The sequence below is a fragment of the Porites lutea genome, chromosome 6 (assembly GCF_958299795.1).
Source record: "Porites lutea chromosome 6, jaPorLute2.1, whole genome shotgun sequence".
NCBI lineage: Eukaryota > Metazoa > Cnidaria > Anthozoa > Scleractinia > Poritidae > Porites > Porites lutea.
Window position 1 is genome coordinate 13,044,800 of NC_133206.1, and position 16,069 is coordinate 13,060,868.

At 39.3% G+C, this 16,069-nt stretch overlaps 2 protein-coding genes across 2 annotated transcripts; both read left to right on the plus strand.

Moving 5' to 3' along the window:
* The first annotated feature begins 836 nt into the window (after positions 1-836).
* LOC140940523 (suppressor of cytokine signaling 3-like) lies at positions 837-1,921 on the plus strand. Its single transcript, XM_073389509.1, has one exon. The coding sequence runs from the start codon at positions 1,059-1,061 to the stop codon at positions 1,632-1,634; it is 576 nt and encodes a 191-aa protein (XP_073245610.1). The 5' UTR covers positions 837-1,058; the 3' UTR covers positions 1,635-1,921.
* Positions 1,922-9,607: 7,686 nt separating this feature from the next.
* LOC140940976 (serine hydroxymethyltransferase, cytosolic-like) lies at positions 9,608-15,075 on the plus strand. Its single transcript, XM_073389934.1, has 3 exons — positions 9,608-9,905; positions 12,470-13,302; positions 14,378-15,075. Exons 1-3 carry the CDS (start codon positions 9,619-9,621, stop codon positions 14,671-14,673), a joined length of 1,416 nt encoding a protein of 471 aa, XP_073246035.1. The 5' UTR covers positions 9,608-9,618; the 3' UTR covers positions 14,674-15,075.
* Positions 15,076-16,069: the final 994 nt, after the last annotated feature.

Here is a 16,069-nt window from a genome sequence, read left to right on the forward strand (position 1 = left end):
GCCATTATTGGGGCGGAACTGTACTTGCTATCTATAGTGTAAATATTTACCCACTTTGTTAGCACTTTAGTCCTGGACTAATGCGTATATTTATTGAATATTTTTGTAAATTTTAATTCATCAAAATAACAAAAAAAGCAATTTATATTTCTTTACTAAACTCGAGCATAGGTATTTTGCAATTTACTTAGGTACATTAAAGATAAATTACAATGTGATAAACGACAAACGGCTGTTAGGATTCGAGGGTTGAAATGTGTTTCTAAAAAAAACAGAAAAATAAAGGGTGCTGGAGTTATTTTTGGCCTCTCAACCAATCAGTGTACCTTATTATGTTGCCTCTTCCAGGAAATGTATTAAATATGGTGCGTTTTAGCACGTCTCACCAGAGCCATTCGTTCCTTTCAGATCTTCCGTAAAGTTGTCATTTAAATGAACAATCACAAATCGCCTGATTAACATACAGTTACAACAGCTCTTATTCTCAGGTGATTGAAAACACTCTTAAAGGTCTAAAGAAATCCCCTAGAAATGAAATGAAATGAAATGGACTGCTGGTGAACATTCCAATCCGATAAATCCTACTTGGGGTCAATAAACGGAAGTCATCAGAGAAGATAAATTAACAACTTTGCTTCGCTTGTGAATTTCATGCATGGCAAGCGTCTTTCTTAAAGTTGGTAGATATTCCGTGTTGCTTATTATACACGGGATTAAAATTGGTCTCGTCAATTTATTTTTTCTTTATACCGGAATGCTTCGTTGAATAGTTCAGAGATGATTCAGAAATGGAAGCTGTTTTATTTCTTGAAATTAAATAGTTCGCGTGACTATTTTCTCGGAAAGCGGAACTATCATGACGCCAATTCCGAGAAACAACTTCCGGTCAACGTATCGTCTGTTTTGTGTGGTTCGTAGAAAGTACTCTATTGAATTTCATCGTTGTGTAACTATAGGAATTTTCTTGTTATCAAGAACAGTCTGGCAAATGTTACGGAGAAACACAAACAATTCACTCTTACAACGCAAAATATCGAGGAAAGCGATGGAAAACGATTATGTCAACAACATCAACTATTTCTACACCAGCGTCGTATTTTGACAACGTTCTACAGACTTTACAGACAAGTGGCTTTTATTGGGGAGCAATAAACGCAACTCAGTCAAAAACGTTATTGATGCACAAACACATTGGAACTTTCCTTGTGAGAGCTAGCTCTGATCCTAAACATTTATTTACGTTGAGTTTAAGGACAGAATCAGGTGTGACAAACATAAGGATTGTCATGAACGACGGAAAATTTTCCTTGGATCAAATTGAGAACAATGGGGCCACAACTCGCCCTGCAAGCTCGAGTCAGCGGACTGCATTGAGATTTGATTGTGTGGTGAAAATGCTGTTTTATTATATGCTGCTATCGAGGCGAACTTTGCGGCAGATTTCCTCGAATACAAGAAAGCGTGACCGAGGACCAATGTTATTTCTTACAGCACCGCTATATAAAGAAGTTTCCAGTCTGCAACATCTATGTCGAAGGACTCTTAATCGTCATGTAATAGGAGAAGGGGTATACAAGCTACCCATTCCTGCAAAACTTAAAGTTTACTTGAGGAAATATCAGTACCCTTTATAGCACTGTAGCAATTCAGTGACATTGATCACGACCATAACAACACACAGGTAATATAAAGAGTCTGAAAAGATTGCGCATTGCGGTCGCTGCTTACACATTTTTCCGAGAAAAAAGGGAGGTACCATCATCAAATTAAAAACGTGCCAAGGCTCTCTTTGTATAACTTTAAATTATTTTGGACAGAAAATAGGTTATATATGAATAATATGTTATGTAAAGATTACGTTTGTATATTGTATAACTTGGATGTTATTTATGAGAGAGATTAAACGTGTAATATTTTTCAAGCAAGTTTATGAAATCGATGCCCCATCTCTAAGCGCGTCCTCTGTTTCTGGGAATCTTCGTAGGATGAGGCTGCCTGAAGGAAAAATACTAAAACTCACTATAGTGATTACTTTCGAGTCTCTGACATGGAAAGAAAGTTTTAAAACTATTTTATTTACTGCCAGTCAACATCTCAACCAGTTCAAAAACGTCTTCAAGGGTGTCTTCAAGCGGTTTATATAAGGGGTGAATACCATTTGTAACCATAGACGTATACGTATCTTTAGAGCGCAAGCTGTTCAAGCCTGTTTTGTCGCAGTGGTGAGAGTTATATATAAAAATTAATAATCGATAAGATATAAACCTATAAAACCTTTTCAACTGCATCGTACAGACAGCGTCTTATTGCAGGTTAAACTTTAATAAAGCTTCAGGTTTCTTTACTTGTCGGAATTTTTAACGACAAAAAAGTGTACAAAGCAGAATGTTTCGCGATACAAGCGGCATCTTCTGGCACGATCATTCGTTCACTTCATTTCAATTCTTTCCGGCTAGCAAGCAAGTTAAATTATTTCCGCGACTAAAAAGTTCCCGGGGAAATCCCCGGAATCAGTCTCGACCAATCCGCTTCTATCAAAACAGTGACGTAATGGTAACCTCAAAAAAGGAAGCCGCCTCTCTCTCTGAAGTCTATCAAAATTGTCGGCCCCTTTTGGACGACATTATTTTGCTCAGGCGCGAAGAATTTCGCGATAAATAAAAAGATAGTTAAACTATTTTATACATTCTTGCGTAAGTTTCCACTAACTGGTAAGTGAAACCCACCCACTATCTTCAAATGGAAGTGAGTAGTAGCCCCTTACGCTTTTTTCGAGTGAGCGTTTAGCATGAAGCGGGCGTGGAGCGCCCTCAATCGCTTCGCGATTGCCGTTGCTCGCCTGAAAAAAGCGAAAAAATAACGCCTGTTCAGCAGGCTGGGAATTGAGCGACTCTTGTTCTTTCAAACCTCTTGTGCAGCACCTTTCTTAAGTTAGGCACCATTGTAGATCTATGCTTCAGGGCAAGCTGTGTTGCTATGAAACTGGCTTTGTTTTCATTCAGTCGTCTTCCTTTTATTCCAAGAAGTGAGCACACGTGCCCATTGTCAGGAAGAACCCACTTATTTTGACAGTTTTTTTTTTATTTTAAAAAAGAGGGTTCGATTCTGGGAAGCTGGGTATTTTGGTAATATGCATGTCCTTTAATATTTAACAAGCCTTTAGTACAAACAGATGATCAAGTCCACGGGTTTGTTAGTTTTCGGTATCTTAAACCGCTGAACATCATATTGTAATCAATATTTTTATTAAATGAAGTTGAAGTTGAACACTGGTTTTAATTAATCTGTGGAATTAATTTTGTTGTATTTTTACTGTTTAAAATCATAAGTACAGCCCTGTAGTCTGCTATAACAGCCACGCAAAAAACTGAAATTCAAATTAATTTTTGATTGGTTTGAATTTGGCGGCTTCGAACGACTGTGACTTAAGTAGTTCGACATTGATGCTGTATTCACATGCTTGCCTCGTGACTCGGTCTCTTGAACACTTATGCATCTGCTTGCAACATGTTTCTCAGCAAAGAGTACGTCAAAATTTGTATAATGGGCAGTGATGTTTTTAGAACTAACAGGTCGCCGTGCTAACTTCAAGCATAAATTATTATGCTCAACTGAGTGCATATTTTCACCTCGGCTTCAAAAAAACTCTTAGGGTCGTTTTTTTTAGTGAAGTCTAACTTAGACCTCGGTTTAGGAAATCTTTGAACCTCCAAATCTCTTTCTTAGTGGTTATTTTAACTTTGCAAATGCTTTTCTAGTCTACTATATATGCTTCAAAGAAACTGTTCACGACCAGTGGTGTTTGCATAAAAGCGTTCGCCAAACTGAAAATGGCTTAGCACGCGGTTTTGTTTAAGGAACAGTATCCCGAGTCTGCGCATGCTCAGAATTTTGATTTTTGTTCATCCTGTCGCGAAATCAAACGATGCGAGAAGAGTAAGAGAACCTTGAAAAATCCGTTTGCATCGCGCCTGGCCGAGTTCGATACTTCTCAGAATTACAGATCAATGATATATTGTCCCTTTTAAGTTTCGATTTGGGCGAAATCACCGCGGGATGCTTTGGCGTTACTTTCATTGCCGTTGGCTGGAGGACCAAGAGAAGGGAAGCGCTTAAATACCAGTTGAAAGCTTATTTCTCCCGCCAGCTTTAATACAAGTTCAGATAATCGTGAAAGGAATACGCAGAAATGGAACAGCAACAACAAAGACTATGTAAGAAAGAACCATTGAGACATGGATGTGGCTGAGAGATCTTATGGAATAAGCTTCATGAAGCGTTTTGTAACGACGTGTTAGTAAACTTTTAAATAAACCTTCCTACGGCCGTTAAAATCAAACAAACAGGCACTACATGTTTTGAGAAACGAGTGCAATGAAATCATAATATTATGTTTGACTAACCTTTTCGATGCTTCATCGAGTTGAGATTGAATTTTTATTTTTATCTCTCGAACTTTTTAGGCTACCCTGGGTACCAGAGGTTTTTTCTCGCGTGCGACGAGGAGCTTCGTCGGCCACAGGCCGACACGTCTTCGGCCGAAACCGGGCATGAAAAGCCTCTGGAACACAGGGTATTTTTAGGCTAGAACGCCAGCAAACATTACTGGACCTGGATTTGCCATAAATTGACCTCTGACACGAGTTTCACGGCAGAAAAGCTGTTTTAAAAGCGAGCGGAACGAGCTTTTCGGGTGGCGAAGCGGCCGAGCTAGCGACAAAATCGAGAAAAGTCTTCGTGCCGCGAGCCAAATTTTAAATCTTCGAAAGTCTAGAATATTACTTGAGAATGTAAACAACAAATCTCCGTCGGCGGTGCGGTCCGGAAGGAAATCTTGTCCCATCAATATGACAGTTCAATTGTCTTCTTAAGAAAAAAATAGATGATGTTCGCGCGTGCGCTGGCTAAACTTCGTTGAAATAGAGTACTAAACTGATGACGTCATAAAAATGAAATTTCTGAAATTATGGGATTTGTCCGAATATTCTGAAAGATCAATGTCCAAGAGGCCTACTTGCCAAAAATGAGCATTTCGGGGCAAATTGTCTCTGCGATCGTAGCCCAGTTATGCTTAGAAAACTCCATACAAACCATTCAAATTTTTTTTTGGGTCGACCCAAAAAAAAATTAGAAGGGTTTGTATGGAGTTTTCTAAGCATAACTGGGCTACGATCTCAGAGACATTTTGCCCCGAAATGATCATTTTTGGCAAGTAGGCCTCTTGGACATTGTTCTTTCAGAATATCCGGACAAATCCAATAATTTCAGAAATTTCATTTTTATGACGTCACACTTTAGTACTCTATGACTGGGGCTTGTATTCCAGACGGCAGAGTCACTTGAAGTGCTGGCTTCCAGGGTGACCGAGAAGGCGGGCCACACCTCATTCTCGCCTCCAGAATACAACCATTAAAAGCTGTTCCAAAGCACATGGTCGTGGGAGATCTAACGAATGGGATTGGCCGTTTCCTCTGGTCAAGTGATCATCGAATCGCGAGGCTCTGGAGACGAGAATGGCCCGCAAAGCTTGCTCTTGTGCGCGCGCTTTCGTTTGTGACTTCAGTTACCCATGATGGCTACATTAGGGCCGTTTATACGAAAGAAAATAAGCCACGGCTTACCCTGGCCGCAGCTTACATAAGACGCAAAAGGAACCATTTATACGAAAACGGCTTATATTAGACGCGAACTGCTCGTATAAATGGTTCACGGCTTAGTTCGCGGCCAGGCTGTACTTTTAATAAGCGTAGATTTAAAATTTAAATCGGCAAACTTACGCTTGCCAAGGTAGCACAGACATCGAGCTGCCCCGCAATCTCAAGCTCGCTGCATATGAGCAGGATTTGTCTTTCTTTTGGGGCACTCCACACATTTCTTTTTTTACATGAATCTCTATCCGCCATTTTCCACGGTGTAAATGTAAACAAAACTCATTTTCCCGCCACTGCAACGCGCGTCTCTCGGCCGTGAAGGTCTGGGATATAATTGAAAACAGAGCATGCGCAGCAGTCGTTCACGGCTTCAGCAAGCCGCGGACAACGTTTGAGTGCATTTATACGAACGTTTTCACGTCCAAGGTAAGCCGCGGCTTGGATAAGCCCATCCCAAAACCCCTCGGCTAGGATAAGCCGCGACTTGAGCTGGCCTTGGGTTGAATAAGCCGTGAACATAGATTTTGTACCATTTATACGGGGTGTTCGCGTCTTATGTCAGCCGCGGCCATAGTAAGCTGCGGCTTATTTTCTCTCGTATAAACGGCCCTATTGTCGTCGGTAGCAAGCTGAAAGGGAGATGGTATACTATTCACTGCATAAGTTAAAAATCCAAAATGTTGTTAACAATTTTGAAGGATGTCAGATTGCAGGCATGCGCGCTTTGAACCATTCTACACGGGTCCGGATAAATTTTGGGACAAAAACTTGCTTGGGCCGCCATTCGTTTATGAGGAACCCGCGGAACCACGCACGTTTTTGAACGGCAAAGTGTTCAGTCTACCCGGATGAAAGATAGGTTACAGTTTTTGACTGGTACGGTTCCACTTTTACGCGGCGTCGTGTAAACACCTGAAACGTGCACGTATTTGTACAGTTTGGGTTGTTCAAAGCTGGGTTAAGATAACCCACGGTTAGTGCGAAATTTGAATTTGATATGAAAGCTTAAAAGGCAAATTCAGGTTAATTCTTTTTGTTTATAACTTGATAAATGGATACCCTGAAAGAAATAGGGAACATTATCTGAGAAACAAAAGAAACTTAACCCTGGGTTAGCGCTAATCGGCCTTCAAACAACTGGGCCGTGGAGCGTATTTACGCGCCTGTAACTCAGCTGGAGTGCTGGACTCGTGTGAACATGTACAGTACTGCAATCTGGACATTGTCCGTTCAACAGTTTCCCGGACCCTTGTAAAAAAGGTTTTCATCTCAGGTATGCGTACAAGGTGGTCCTAGTACCCTCGCATGGTCGTGATCAAATCTTTCAGGGTTCCTGACAAGCGACATGTCCTTCCCAATTTTAACTCACTGGTCGAACACTTCAAATTCTTTTTCCTTATTTTTCTTTATTTTTTTCTGTTTATTATTATGTCCATTATATCAATAGAGGATAACCCTCTCTTCGCTTGGTTAAATTTTATTATTGTTCATCTCAGACTTTAAACCTTTAAATTTTCTCACGTTTGAATTGTTTGGTAATCATTACTTATCATTTATATTTGTTCCATTACCTCATCCGTTTGTCACTATGTTTTAAATAATATAATTTTTTTTCAATTTTACACTTATGTCAAATTGCCAACTGTAGTGCCTTCTTACTATTGTAACGATTTTCCGTTTCTTATATCCAGTTAAGAAGGGCCGAAACGTGGGTTTTAATCAATTTGTTGCTGTTTTGGTATTCAAAACCATTTTTCTGAGTTAAAAAGACAGGGTTTGGATGCCGTCAAAATTATGATAGGTCCAATATTCGGACTTACGAAGGAGAAGCCAGGCTTGCTTACATAATCACGAGAGTTGTTTTCTACATACGTTTTAAAAAAGTTCATTTATCATGACGAAACAAACTTAGATTGGGAAATGATGATTAGACGGGTTCACAAGCGTCGAGAATGAGGGATAAAACAAGATCAGATCCTAAGGGCGCAAGTCAACTGAAAGCATAAGGAATTAAAAGCATGGAAAATAGAACCAAACCCGTCTCCAACGAAAAGAACCTGGGGAAGAGGTTAAGAAAGAAAGTCCTTGGTGGCTATTATCTGCACCCGACCCTCTACCCCTTAACCTCCACCTCCTCCCTCTCTCCTCCACCAAATATGCTCCTTCTCGAACTCCTGCAGAACACTGAGTGCAAGGCTGACGTGGAGCGCGAGGCACGCCTCAGTCTTACCTCCCTGTTAGTTCTCGAAAGAACAAGGGATTTTTATTTATCTTCTAGCGAATTATCTACAGACAGAAAACTAAGTGAAAGCCAGAGATATACGTAAATATTTTCGATAAAATTTTGGTAGCATGTGTTTTCGTTATTTATGCCTAAGGGGGGGTCGGTGATTTTCAAGCAATTCAGGCATATGAAAAATTACCCCTCCCCGGAAGTGGGTATTTTAAAAAATTACCCCCCCCCCCCCGTTTATGTGACAGGCCCAAAATGTAACCCCCCTACCCCCACCCCCCTCCCCTCAGGACGCGACGTGCCTCCGATTGCGAAATTGCGTACAACACGTGTTCTGGCGGTTGCCGATAAACCAAAATCCATTGCAAGGTCATTTGTGATCGTACAGTATGGAAGCTCTAAATAAGGAAAGCAAATTTGCAGCGCCGGTGTTAACGTGGGCCCAGAAAAGATCAGATTTAAGAGAGAAGTCAACGGTAGGAAAGTTTGTAAGGAGCTCATTGGAAGGATTGAACCTCGAGGATGTACTTCTGAAACTGGAGACAATACTGTATTACAACTACAACTGGCCCTGGCAAATGACACAAGGGTGGGTTTTGCTATTATTAAATATCAGATTGCATGTAAAGGGATTTAATCAGTTAATATATATTGGAACCTTTAAATAACGCTACTCCACGTCACGTCTTGGCTTTTCTAACTATAAAGACCAGGCGCTTTGTATTAAAATAGAATTCTCGATACAGAGTTCAACTTTTTAAATATGTCTGCAAAACGGCTACACAAGTGTTGAAACAACAGTTTCTAAAAGCTTACCCCCCCTTATTTGTATTTTAAAAAAACACCCCCCCTTTTTCATTGATTTTGAAAATTTTACCCCCCCCCCCCACTCTAAACACCGGCCCCCCCCTTAGGCATAAATAACGAACAGTCCCTAAACGAGGATATTTCCTAGGAGGAGTGGCGGAAAAAAGCAAAGAGGAAAAAATCCCTTTTCCCTCTCCCCTCGTTTGTTTCTCCCTGACCTTCTTTAATCTTAATTTATAATTGACATCCTTGATATAAAACAGCAGGGACAAACACATGTGCCTGATTTCGAAATTCCAGTTGCAAGGGCTCAGTGATTCACGCTCAGCAGACGACAGCAGGAGATGGGAGATTTCACAACCAAGACTGAGCAAAGACTGTCGTACGTAGAGACACTCTAGGTCCTCTAAAGCGTAATATTACGTACAAATGGTAAATATTTTTCTCAAACTTTCTTTTGAGGTGGACAATATTGCCCTTTGTCGATCAACTAATTTAGTGCATTCAGAATCAAAACGCGCTGCCAAATTCCGAAGGGATAGGGCATTCAGTGCTTGTTCAACGGCTGGAGACTGGGTTCCAGTATTGCCAAATGTTCACGTGAAACTCACGTGGTGTTCGACAAAGTAAATTTTTGGCGCGTTCTGCGACTGTGCATCATTTTTAGACCACGTACTCCATTTCACCGGGATTTTTCGATCAAGTTGAACTTCTGCCTTTGGATCTTTGAGGTGAGACCTGCTTTTTCAATGTAAAACATTATTTTTTTTTGTTGATAACGCGGTAAATTTCGTTTGTAACTTGAGTGGATGTCGGGGTGCTTTAATCGATAACTTCAGATCGACGATGCAAGCTTAAAAATTTCTTGAACTTTTGCTCATCTGACGGTTTTTTTTTTCTCTTATCACCGATATACAATTAGGAGACATGGCTGTAAATGGTATTGGACATGATTTTGCTGCTCTACATGAGTCCTTGGAAGAGAGCGATCCCGATCTTTACGAAATATTGAAAAAGGAGAAGAAACGACAAGTTTGCGGGCTCGAGCTGATCGCTTCGGAAAATTTTACTAGCAGGGCTGTTATGGAAGCTCTTGGGTCTTCTATGACAAATAAATACTCTGAGGGACAAGTTGGGCAGAGATATTACGGAGGAAATCAGTTCGTGGATGAAATGGAAAGCTTATGCAAACGCCGAGCGCTCGAAGCTTTTCGGTGAGTATAAACACGTGTAAATTTGATCACGTTGTTGAGTGATTATATATTCTTTTTTGGCTTCGATGAGAAATGTTACTGATATAAGCTTATCTGCGATCGTTGTACAGAGTTACTGCTCCAACAGAAAAAAAATTCAGAAAAGCTTAACTGAATTATTGAGAAATAGGGTACCAGAAATAGTGGTGTGACGAAAATCACTCTATCGTGATTGTGTTATGCAATGCACACGCTGTCTTTGCTGGGTGGGTGGGAGAGAGGATGGGTCACATCATCCTGCTTGTGGAGACTTTATATTCCTGGTGTGACCAATCGATTAAAATTAATCATTATAAAATTATAATATTTCATTGATTAATATCAACAGGTGAAAGTAAATGTAGAAAATCGATACTTACAATTTCAATATTCCACCAAAGTGCTAGCAGTGTTTATTGGTTGTTGTCAGTTTTAAGGGGTGTCATTTAGGTGCCAGTGCAATGTTACCCGTCTATAATCAATCATTCTTGGAAATCCTGGAGGGACGCAATTATTGGTCATGGAAAATATTAAAGGATTATCGTAGAAAAATTAAAAAATTGTTGGTGGCAAACAGAAATATTAATACTTGTCATCATCAGGCAGCTATAATCCACTATCGACTCATTGCTGATATATTTTGTACATTTTTGTCATGTTCTAAAAAACACCAAACCACAACCTTGCTAATGTCTCATTTATGGTTTGTTTTACCGGTATTCACATTTTATTGTTTGTATTATGAGAAAATTGTATTTTATTAATGTTGCAAATCAGTGCAAAAAGTAAAAAGCTTTTGTGCTTTCAGTACACTTCCCATAGAAACTGTAACACTATGCAGTTGATTTGAAAGTTAGTCATTTGTAATGACGGCAAGTGAGAAAAACGATATTATTGTGAATGTCAGATTCTAAATACTCTATGATTCAGTTTGTTCAGTTAATAAAAATGCTCTAGTTGTTGCATATGGTTATATTAGTTTATAAGTCTCTATTCAAAGGAAATTGGGTGAAAGGGGTAAATAATATTCTTTATCCTTTATAGCATGCCAAGAAAGTAGTGTCCGATAGCCCGGGGCTAGTGGATTTTGCTATCGGGCTAGCGAATTCTGTTTGTAACAGTGATGTTTTTTGAGGAATTTGAATAACAGAAGAACTGTGAAATCAATTCTGCCCGTCAAAAAGTTTTGGGGCTAGTTGAAATGACATCTGGGCTAGTAAATGCTATCTTCAACTTACCCGAATGGCAAGCTGTAAAAATGATTTTCTTTGCACTCTGCCTTTATCACCAATCATATTCTTCACACTGCTTGCAATACATTACCTGAGTTGAAATCAAATAAGTAAATAAATAAATGTCTTTATTCTGTACCTGTGCCTATGTACACATGTTTTAGGAAGATCATAGTAATTTATAATCCAATTTTTGGATTATGCTCCCTATTTGATTGTGAAGTCATTTGCACAGTTGACATGACCTTTGAAGTATCCTGCTACTTTGACCTGCTCTAGACCTGATTTTGGAAATTTCTAGTTTTATTTTATTTTTTGATCTAACTAGATTTTTATATCTTTTCTATGTATTTCACGGATTAAGTCAGTCCAGAGGTTACTCTAGCAGTAAACAATATTTTTTCTTTATCTTTCATAATATTAAATGTTAAAGTTTACACTGTAAAGCAATGTACAATGAAAAAGTGCACCCATGAAACTGTCACTTATGAAAAGTTGTAAATTTGCATAAATTCAAAACAACTTTGTTTCCTGTCAATTGCAATGGTCACTGAACCTTTTCTTTAATAATTAAACCTTTGCTCGTTGCCACCAAGCAAACTCTCGTGGTCCTAGGAAAATCAGTTGATATCTTACATGCAAGGAGACTTGGGTCAGAAAAACGTGTTCTAATAGAACATGCACATTAGAAATCACCCTTCAAGAAAATGTGACAACCAGGAATAATATTTTTTCCAACATTTGGTCTTTCCTTTTACGCAACTTGTTAAACATTTCCTTACATACTGCACATAACTAATATAGTAACCAAAGGTAAGGGATTGAGTAGATTCTGCTTTGTGTAAGTCCAAATGTAGGTCAGATAATGTTTTTTTGAATTTCACTTTAGTATTTGTAGAAACGTTCTGTGCATATGTAATAACAACTTGGAGATTAGAATTGCAGGCTTGGATACTTTTTCCACAAATAAAATGGCAAGTACAGAACAGACATTAAAAAAACTTTAATCATGTGCTCTCTCTAGAGAACTATTTTTAAATTCTATAATGCACATGGATATTTTTTTTTGTGAAGAGGTTTCACTTGAATGGTCACAACATGGAATTTCATGCAGACTCAAAAATTAGAAACATCTTACACCCATGATTCACTTAGCAGGTAAAATGTTGAATGTGACCAGCCATTAATACGACCAGATTAAATGGCACAATAGTGTTCCTATTAACAGTGTTTTGCTTTGAGTATTTATTAGAGTAATTCACCAATCAATGAAATATTGTATGTTTGAATTAACAACTTCTGTTTTTATTGTAGACTTGATCCAGAAAAGTGGGGTGTGAATGTGCAACCTTACTCTGGTTCCCCTGCAAACTTTGCAGTCTACACTGGGCTTCTTTCTCCACATGATCGCATTATGGGTCTTGATCTGCCAGATGGAGGCCATTTGACGCATGGGTTCATGACAGAGAAAAAGCGCATCTCGGCAACATCTATTTTCTTCGAATCAATGCCTTACAAGACAAACCCGGAAACTGGCTTAATAGACTACGACAAGCTTGCTGAAACTGCCAGATTGTTCCGCCCCAAACTTATTATCGCAGGAATCAGTGCTTATCCACGTCATTTGGATTATGCCAAATTCAGGGCTATAAGCGATGAAGTTGGGGCAATTCTCATGGCTGATATGGCGCATATCAGTGGTCTAGTGGCAGGCAATGTCGTGCCAACCCCATTTGAGCATTGCGATATTGTAACAACAACAACACACAAGTCTCTTCGTGGGCCACGTTCAGGGGTTATATTCTATCGCAAGGGTATCAAGGGTTACAAGAAGAATGGAGATCCCATCAAATATGACTATGGAAACAAAATTGACTTTGCCCTCTTCCCTGGTCTTCAAGGTGGCCCCCACAATAACACCATCGCTGCACTATGTACAGCTTTGAAGCAAGCCAATACTCCAGAATTCAAAGCATATGCCCAGCAGATACTGGATAACTGTAAAGCCATGGCCAAGGTGTTTTTGGAGCGTGGCTACAAGCTGGTGTCAGAAGGGTCAGATAATCACCTGGTTTTAATGGACCTGCGTCCTCTGGGATTTGGTGGAGCCCTGGGAGAAAAGGTCTTGGAAGAAGTTTCTATCACTGGTAAGTCTTTTTTACATTTGACATTTTGTAAACTGCCGCTTATAAGCCCCTCCACTTTTAAGCCTGCCCAGTTATGGGCTAGTCTACTTATAAGAAAAAAACACATCTGATGATAAGTCTCCCTGGATATAAGCACCTCTGTTTTTAAGCCCTTCTAAAATCCCTTATGAAGAGGTATAAGCCCAGGGCTTATACAAATGTATAAACGGCAGTTTAAAGTATTTATAGCATTTGGTAGTATTAAAGTTAAAGTGTCCATAACGAAAAAACCTTTTATTATGTAAATTGAAAGAACGTACAAGAACTTGTATAAAAAAAATTGTGTGTTTTGAGCACACCTGTTCCGTTGATAGCGGGATTGAGAGGCTCATATGTAATGTCCTGAGACGGCCATATATTCAGAAACTGAAATATGGAATTTCATTCATGCCTATCCTATGTTATCCCTTTTTCAAGGTCACTAATGTTGTTGCATACAGTTTAACTGCAACACATCTTAGTGGCATCTTTTACCTCCAGACGTCTCTCCTGGGATTGTTCAACTCAAGGAGATGGCTAAACTTCAAGTTTTTGTCATGGTACAAAATGCATGTACACTATACATGTATCATTTGCACATCTCCCACAATACACCATGTTTGACCCCCCAAACTTTGAGTATCATCGTTACCAATTGTCTTCTCTTAAGATGACTGTAATACTCAGGAGAAATGAAAAAAAAAGTTATGGAAAATTTTAGGGGGCAAACAAGGTGTTTTGTGGGACTGTGTAAATGTTGAATGAAGGGCTTGAAACCTTCAGAGAATGGCTTCCATGTTGTAACAAATTTTATTTTCTTCTGTCCTCTAAATCAAAATTAGACTTAAAGATACCCACGTAGCCATGATATCCACATATATACTTTTTTCACTCTTAAATACAATTTTCTACAGTAATGTAAACAAAAATAGGTGTGACAAATTAAGACTTTATTTTTATTCTTAGTGAATCTTCCTTTGCTCTTGTGACCTTTTTTAGTACATGTTGTTGTGTTTTGCATATATGCATAATTCACTCTTCTTGTACTTCCTGACAGTCAACAAAAATACATGCCCTGGTGATAAAAGTGCCCTGCGTCCAGGTGGACTGCGTATTGGAGCCCCTGCACTAACCACACGCATGCTAAAGGAGAAGGATTTTGAGCAAGTTGCAGACTTCATTGACCGTGGAATCAAACTAGGTTTGGAAGTACAGAAAATCAGTGGCTCAGATCAGAAGAAATTTGAAGAAGTGTTGCTTGGAGACCAGTTCAAAGGAAAGGTAGAGGAATTGAAAAAGGAGGTTGAAGAGTTTTCTGTCAAATTTCCCATGCCAGGGTGTGGTCTTATTTAAATAACTGAAGAAACGTTATGTTTCTTTTTGTGCCTGATGACATACTTGAGATGGATATTTTGATACGCTAGAAAGACAGGGATGATGATGTGAAAGTTCCATGCTGTTATTTTATTAGGAGCATTCTACTGACCCTGCTTAAGGATTTCGTTGTCAAGAGCTTAGAAAAAATTGTACAACCTAGAATGAAAAGTGCAAACAAAAGGCAGTGATTTCCTTAAGTTATGACTTCTTCAAGAGTGTAACTAACTTGTATCTTGTTAGATACGGTAGAATATAGTCAAGAACAAATTAGAAATATAAGTCAATTAAGATTAAGCGAACCAAGTCACACAATAACATGAAGTTGTTTCTGCATTATGAACCAATAAATGTACCCAGTTGTTGGGTATAATCAAGATCGGTGCATTGATTGTCTGATTTTATTGATGCTATGTCCAGAGTTGAGCAAGAAAAGAACCCATTCAACTGCACTCGTGACGATTCCTGCTATTCATTGGCACGCACACCAGGGCTTGTAATAACCAATCACATTCAAGTGCAACTGTTCTATTACCTCACCCGTGATGATGCATACCATCCAATTACACTCTAATCAGGGATGGAAATAACCAATGACATTCAAGTGTAAACTGTTCTATTACCACCGGTGCCCATGATGATACATACTGTCCAATGACACTCGAATCACGGCTGGTAATAACAAACTAAATTCAAAGCTTGGTAACATTGTTATAGAAACTGAAAATAGTTTACTTCTACATTTCAGACGTCTCGCCGGAAAGACAGCTATTGGGCGGGCTTCTTTTTTCCAACAAATGGGAAATTGGGCAACAGTCAACGTCCGGTTGCCACCCTTGCCTTTACTTGCTGTACGTGCAAGTTCTCTTTTGAGGGGCCCGGTGGTTCAAAAGGTGAATAACGCTATTCATCCTCTGGATAATTGGATTCTCTAATACTTAACCGCTAGATAGTGATTTATCCGTTGGATAGTGCTATCCGACGTTAGAATAACGTGAGGCAAGTGGTCAACCCTTCACAGCTTGATAAATGTCTACAATGCTGGTCACAAATCTTGAAACACTTGGGTGATTTTCCCCTTCCCCAATGTTGTTGTATTACACTGAGTCGTCTCAGTGCTCCTAAATACGCGTAGCTCAACATTGGGAAAGGAGAGGGCACGTTTGAGTGAGAACAAGGGTGAGAAGAGAGAATGTCAGACATTTTCGAAAAAATTCAAGGAAAATGGTTTCTGTTTCAATGATTTGTGACGATTATTGTTGCTTCCTTGGGGGAAATGAGCGTAAAGAAAAGTTTTTCTCCGCCTCATCTCCACCCCTTTTTAAAGCTGCTCTGCCGTGTCCCCCGAAACCACTAAGCACCTAATTTCTCCTAT